This window comes from Camelina sativa, chromosome 5 (assembly GCF_000633955.1).
Source record: "Camelina sativa cultivar DH55 chromosome 5, Cs, whole genome shotgun sequence".
Lineage (NCBI taxonomy): Eukaryota > Viridiplantae > Streptophyta > Magnoliopsida > Brassicales > Brassicaceae > Camelina > Camelina sativa.
In genome coordinates this window covers 8,282,796-8,290,351 of record NC_025689.1, presented here as the reverse complement: position 1 = coordinate 8,290,351, position 7,556 = coordinate 8,282,796, and the positions used below count along the sequence as shown (strand labels likewise).

General features: G+C 35.5%; 2 protein-coding genes across 2 annotated transcripts in view; both read right to left on the bottom strand.

Moving 5' to 3' along the window:
• Positions 1-654, bottom strand: part of LOC104786155 (protein trichome birefringence-like 37) — a 4,761-nt gene extending 4,107 nt beyond the window's left edge. Inside the window, exon 1 of the mRNA XM_010511494.2 lies at positions 235-654. Within this exon, the coding sequence (XP_010509796.1) occupies positions 235-590 (356 nt within the window). The 5' untranslated portion in view covers positions 591-654. The remainder of the gene's footprint in view (positions 1-234) is intronic.
• Positions 5,683-7,466, bottom strand: LOC104786154 (ervatamin-B-like). Its single transcript, XM_010511492.2, has 2 exons — positions 6,941-7,466; positions 5,683-6,456 (listed from the first exon to the last, which is right to left on the bottom strand). Exons 1-2 carry the CDS (start codon positions 7,395-7,397, stop codon positions 5,873-5,875), a joined length of 1,041 nt encoding a protein of 346 aa, XP_010509794.1. The 5' UTR covers positions 7,398-7,466; the 3' UTR covers positions 5,683-5,872.

Sequence of the window (7,556 nt, the reverse complement as noted above, 5' to 3'; positions counted from 1 at the left end):
AGAAAAGTGGTCTTCGTGTCTGGAACCGACGAATATATCATACATGCTAATGATTCCCACATGTTTAGACTCAGTGAGTCACCCACGAACATCACTCGCTTCCCTCTCCATCTCCTTAGAAACGCTGCCCCATCAAACCTTCATTTTATACATTTTACATACATACATAACCATCATTAGTTAGAATCATCTTCATGTTAAAATGTACGTATGCTAGACGTTCATGTTACATACCTTGGGACGGTGCATGAATCAGGCTGCCAAGAGTACTTGAGGAACTGTTTGTCTGGTCGACCGAACTTAAGACAGTCGAACTCGCCGTCGATGAAAGGACACGTGGAATAATTGTAGAAAGGGTAAGAAGGATCGAAAACCCATTTTCCTTGGAACAAGTTACAACCACTTGTCTGCTTCCTTCCTTTCATCACCTCTTTTCCTCCTCCTCCCACGGCAGCGGCAGTCAACGCCGTTCTGTTCCGTTGACTCACATTCGGTTTCTTGTTGGAAGCCATGGTCTGGTCGGCTTCGGACAAGATTGTGAGTATGAGAAGTGGAAGAAGAAGGAAAAGAGAGATGAGTTTGAAACCCATCTTGCAAAGAGGAAAATGTGGGTTCTTTTTTTTTTTTTTTTTTTTTTTTTGAATATAGACTATCTGATGGATTCGAGTTTATATATATACACACGTACATACTTATACGTGTATGTATTTGTACATTGATAAAGTAGTGTGAAGAGATTCTTGGGTGAGATACTCTTGGCCTTATATGGATTTTTTTTTTTATAACTAATAATAATCTATCAATATAAATTAATGGTATATTCAATCTAATATTCCAAGTGATTTGAATTTTCATAAAATTTTATTTGATGATTTTAGGAAAGTTGATATGATTTATTGTAAAAAATTTTCAAATTCCATTTAAAACCATTAGATTTAAATTTCTGTATTTTTAACTAGAAGATCCTCTCAAATACTCTAAAATCCTCTCTTTGATAATAATGAATTTTAATAAACATTTTTAAAAATCCATAATTAAATAATATATTATTTGTAAATTTTACACAAATCACTTAAAATGTCAAATTGAATGCATCCTCTTAATAATTAAAATTACGAATATTTAGGCTGTACACCCGTAAATTTAGCTACTCATTGGTGAGCCAAATTTAAACCAGTTGTGTATTGTGTCTGCTAGAATTTGTCCACGAATGATTTTCCTACCATATATATTCAGTCAATATCATGATTTATACTTAGATAAGTATATATAGTTGTTCTTTACATGGTTCATATAACACTGATTGGTTTGTGGCTTTTATGGTACTATTAGATCGGGCTTTTTGTGCGTTGACAATGGGAAACAAGACGGGATTATTTCGGTTTACGTACCCTTGCAAATTGTTTTCCATTGTTTCCCCCAAAAAAAGAAAAAAAATGTTGAAATTATTTGGGTCAAAGATTCATAAAAAATGTTTTATATCTTCAATCTTCATACGTAGGGATGTCAATCGGGCTGGCGCAGCCTGGCCTGACCCGAAACCCGTAAAGTCCGCATATATTCTATATATCCTATATATGTGTACATGCATGACGTTTAAATTCTTAAACGGAATTACAACGAGAAAACGCGCATTCTGTTGAGAGGTGTTCCACTTAAGTGATTTTGGTCAAAATGGAGGGGTTTCTTATCATTAAAAGATAAACAAAAATGCAGGACTGCAGGCAGTAAACACACACATGTAACGATGAAACGTAGTAAGAAAAAACTCATTGCTAAAACAGTTTGTGACATAATTATTCCATGTATGACTAGAGTTGATCATGAACCAAATGAGTGTCTAACGAACGAAAACTCAAGAAGATGTAAAAGTCAAAATGTAATTTCAGCTTGAAGACTTTTTCGTAGAGAGGTGAGCGTGTGAGATCTACTCACGGCTCTCTCCTCTCTCCTTCTTTCTCTTCTTCTGATCACGACTCCGTGCACCGAGTGAAGGGTTCCTCCGGCGATTCCGGCGTTGAAGAGGAACTACTGGTCCATGACGCTTCATCCGCAGTCCATTGCACCTACCGGCGAGGTCATCAGATCGAAATCATGGGAGTTTGTGGCGAGGAGAAGCTTCCGCATGACAGTTATGGTAAGAGCTCTACCGGCGGCGTGGCTATGCGGTTAGAAGAAGGAAGTTCTCGGTGAGGAATGAGAAAGATACGGCGGTTAGATCTGAACGGCTGGAGACGCAGGAGGNATCATGAACCAAATGAGTGTCTAACGAACGAAAACTCAAGAAGATGTAAAAGTCAAAATGTAATTTCAGCTTGAAGACTTTTTCGTAGAGAGGTGAGCGTGTGAGATCTACTCACGGCTCTCTCCTCTCTCCTTCTTTCTCTTCTTCTGATCACGACTCCGTGCACCGAGTGAAGGGTTCCTCCGGCGATTCCGGCGTTGAAGAGGAACTACTGGTCCATGACGCTTCATCCGCAGTCCATTGCACCTACCGGCGAGGTCATCAGATCGAAATCATGGGAGTTTGTGGCGAGGAGAAGCTTCCGCATGACAGTTATGGTAAGAGCTCTACCGGCGGCGTGGCTATGCGGTTAGAAGAAGGAAGTTCTCGGTGAGGAATGAGAAAGATACGGCGGTTAGATCTGAACGGCTGGAGACGCAGGAGGTTTTGTCACAGCTGGTGGTTTGACGAGGGAGGTCTACCACCGGAAAGGCAAGGCTAAGCCACCGTCGATGGCTTTTTAGATCTACTCCCTACTGCTCTATCTCTATCAGACTGAACTATGGCTTCCGGATTGATAGATCGGTCTCTTCTTCCTTCTCTTCACAACTCTACGGTGGCGGGATGGTGAGAGCAAGATTATTGCACATACTCGACCAAGGGTGAGAACAAAAAATAAAATAAAAAATTGACAAAAAGGTGGAGAGAGAAGAAAATAGTGTCTCTGCCCAGATACATATAGACACTGAATCTGCCACATGTTTTCATATGATTGGTTGTATAAATTAAAAAATAATAAAATAATTTAATTCAATTATAATATTATTAATTATTTTCCTTGACACCCAAGTGGAGGTATGTGCAATAAGTATGCTCTGATAGTCATGTGTCACCTTCTCCGTTTGACTCCCGTCTTCCTGGCTTGCCGGTGGTCCTGGTCCGGTGAGTATCCACAGCTTCGTGGGAAGACGGCTGCGATAGGGTTCTCCATTGCAGATTAGGGTTCTGGTTTATACTGGTTAGCTACCGGTTTAGATTGATTTATACCCGGGTCAATTTTGGTTTTGGTTATCTGGTTTGGTTTGATGTAATTGGACTGGGTCCTAAAGGGATAATTGTATGGATATATTCCGAAAATAGCCCATTGGGCATATATGTTTATAAATTGAAAGCCTTTTAACAAAAAAATTTCAGCTTGAAGAGTTCGAATGCATAAGGAATTAAATTTCACATACAAATCATGCAGTTTACTTGTGGATCTTTTCTGCTTGTGATGGTCACAACAACTAATTATATAACAAAAATAGTAACTTCAAAACAAATCGAAGAAATATATTCGAAAACACATTATATCTTATACTCCTTCTGTTTCATAATATAAGATGTTTTAGAGGTTTTTCTTTGTTTCATAATATATGATGTTTTCAACTTTCTAGGTAACTTTTAGATTATTTTTATATTTTTTTATTATTTATTTTATGCAGTCATTAAACTTTTTCAAAGTGGTTATTTCTTAATTTGCGTGTTTTCACCCAAAACATCTTATATTTTGAAATTGAGGGAATATTTAAAAGACTGAAAAAGATCTGAAAATGCAAAGAAAATAAAATTGAACTTTCTTGGGAATATGCAGCTTATGTGACCTGTAACGTCAACAATCGAGCTGTTAACCGCCTACCAAATGATAGAGATCATGATAAAGAAGGAAAATAAGAACTTAGTTGGGTATATATTAGTAGTGATTATTGCCACACTTTGATGTCACACTAATTCTGGCAATGGCTATATTGAAAGCAAAAAAAGTATCCTTCAAGTCATCCACATTATCATTTTAGGTGTGTTTTCGTGGGGCTCCCGTGAATGAATCAATGGTGTTAGTGGGACATTCTGTTGCTATACTTGTCACAAGGGACATCTTAAATCATTTCCAATCAATTTTCACATGCTTCTACGCCATTTGTTCATTTCTATTTTTTAAACCAAGTGTGTATATAATTTTCAAGAAAAAAAAATTGTTTATAACATATGATCACAGACAGCACTATAGACAGGTAACCTTGGCTATATAAGCCAATTCATCGTGTTTTGTTGATTAGTGTTTTTAAAATAGTGAGAAATTTAGGAATATTTTCACAGGGGTATACTCACATGTAAGGATAGAGAAATATGTCACATGTAAGGGTGGAGTACTATATCACATTTTTGATTTTTACATTAAAAATTATTCGTATGTATCAGACGAAAATAAATATAATTATTTTCTTATTTTTTGGACCAAAATGAATTATAATGATTAGATTATGAAACTTTAACGAATTAAAGCAATAAAACACACATTATCAAAAATGTAACTAAACTAGATATTCACCCGCGGTACACCGCGGAGATATATTGTCGTTTAAAAACTAAACAAAAAATCTTTATTGATTATATTACATATATATATATGTAAATAATATTTTTTGTATTTGTTGAATTAACTATAATTATGTAGTGTATAATTTCGATTTACTATATGGTGTGGTTTATTATATATATCCTTAATGTTCATTAAATTTTATTTAGTCAACAAATAAACTATTTTTTAATTTTTCTATTTCATTTACAGTGTAAAGATAATAGTATTACATAATATATTATAAATTTAAAATATATGACTATAATATAATTTGAATTTGTATTATTTGTTGTTTTATTCCTATATTATGTAAGATTTTTGTATTTAGAGTTGTGCAAGTCGATTAATTGATTCTTATTATGTAACACATCAATTGATTCTTATTAGTATTGTTTGAAAATTTTAATATTAGTAATATATTAGCTTCTAAAAACAATTCAATGGAAAAAAAGAAAAAAATATTGGGCTCGTTCGGGCCCAAAAATATTGGTCTGATGTCTTAATTGCAAGATGTATAAATGAAAAGGGCTTGGATCATGATCTGTTAATAATATATAATTTTCAAACTCAATCCGATTTTTAGTTTTAAAAATTAATTCAATGGCAGTTTTGTAAATAAGTGGCAAGTTTAGGATTTATTTCATAATTGTACTTGAAAAATGTATGTATAGATGTTGATTTATAATAGTGAAAATATGAATCATATGATTTGCCAAAAAAAGGTATATATATATATATATTAAACAAAATTAGACGAATTATAACATTTGGACTGATTTTATACTAAATATGTTGGTTTGTAATTTTTTGTGTAACTTTCCTGCATGTGAAATCGGTCAAAATTAATTTGTAACTGATTTTAATCAAATTAAATATATGTTGGTCATTGTTATTGTTATATAGTATTATACTGACAAAATTATTATTTCTTTTTAATTAATTATTAACATTCCCATCCAAGAATGATAGGAAGATGAAATTCTAATACATATATAATGTCCTCTTTCCTTCGAATAAAATACATGTCTTACAAGTTACATTAACGCCATGCAAGAAGACGTAAGCAGAACAATACAAATTTTAACATTTAACAAACAATACAAATATGTGGCACAAAATTAAGATGCGATGTGGACTCAAACCGCACCTCAACCAAAATTTAATAATCAGGGAACTATATAATATACCCCTTTGTTATACTTTCCATTTGAATTGTAGCCGATGTATAAAATATATAAAACAAAATTCACTTACGCAACCGGGTAAAAAGCATACTGTGCTACACCACACATGCCTTGAGGCCAAGCAACGTCTCTTCGGATCCTAATGTAGCCTTTTTCTCCCCAAGTTTCACCCCAAGAGTTCTTAGCCAGCCAGTACTTAGTTCCGTCCTCGCTTGTTCCATACCCAACAAAGGTAACCGCGTGATTCGAGCTAGTCTCACAAGGCCCGTCGTATATTCCTCCAGAGTAATGCATGAACCCATCCCCATTCGCGTCCATCGAAACAGAGACTGGTTGCCTCGATACGGCCTCGAGTAAGGCCTGCTCGTTGTTGCTAGGAACTGATTGGAATCCGCTGATCGTTGCAGCGGGTCTTGCATTGGACTGACAACTCCCATCTGATCCTTGATAAGAGTAGTCGTTCTCCGCAGCGATGCCTCGGTTTTGGATTATATAGTTGAAAGCGTCCGACATTATCCCACCGTCGCAGCCTCGGTCAAACTCTCTGTCGCAGTCTAGAAGCTGTTGTTCGGACAGAGATACAAGGTTCCCGCCGGCGATCTTAGTCACACCTTCCACTGCTGCTACAGCCGAAAACGCCCAGCAACATCCTGTACATATGTACAGTTGATAAGTTGGATGCTCTCATAAGATAAATTATACAAGACAACATAAAATTCAGCAATAAACCCTAGTTACTAATTTACTATAATCCTACAACTAACTTGGAAATCAAGTTTTCTTCTTTGGATTGCACTTGTTTCTAGATATTATACATGTTAATTAAATTATTATGCTTACTCAAAAGAAACAAAAAGCAAACATTTTAACCATATTTTGAAAATTCTTAAACTAAAAAAAGTAAATTAACTTGATAAGAAAAAAATCTTACGTTTGCATTTTGCACTTTATGTTTAAAATTTCCAAATGATGTTTGATAAAGTATAAAGTTTTCAAAACTCAACAGAAAATATCTGATTACGTAAATATGCAAATGCAAATATATCGTTTGAAACAATCAGACGTAAGTAGATATGTTAGTATAGTGTGATAGATAACAGTTGGTAGTGTATTAGTCTGGAAAAAATGCATTACCGCATTGGCCTTGGTATTTGACAGGAGTGACAGCTCCTTCAGCTCTCCAGTCCTTGCTCTCGACTACCATGTCACTGACGTTCCAAGACCTAGACGACATGGTTTTGTCGACTACCCTGGATGGGGAAACTTCAGTTAGGTCATTTAGTCCGGTATGTATAGCTAGAAACTCTTCGTTGGTCCAATCCGCGAATTCATTGACACCAAGCTTGTAGCTTTTGTTCCCTTTTTTGTTGAAGTCGTCAATGAACTTCACGTTCTTCTTAAACACATCGCGTCTCATCTGTTTCTCGAGGTCATCACGGTATACACGAGCAAATCGAGCCATCCATCGCTCATGTTTATCAACCAACGACGTAGCTTGAAAGGTGACAGTACGAGACGTAGCTTGAGAGATTCTGAAACTCGTGAAAAGAATGGTCAAAACAGTGACCAAGAACATGATCATTGATGCCATTTTGGTTTTGGGGAATAGAGGAAAGAATTGTTTTTATTTCGGGCTTATGATTAATGGTGTTGTAGTGTGGTGATGAAGTGAGGATAGAAGGAGGCGTATTTATAGATTTAGGATTGAACAATGAGATCCAATCGTATTAAAGCAAATGCAAGTTGACTT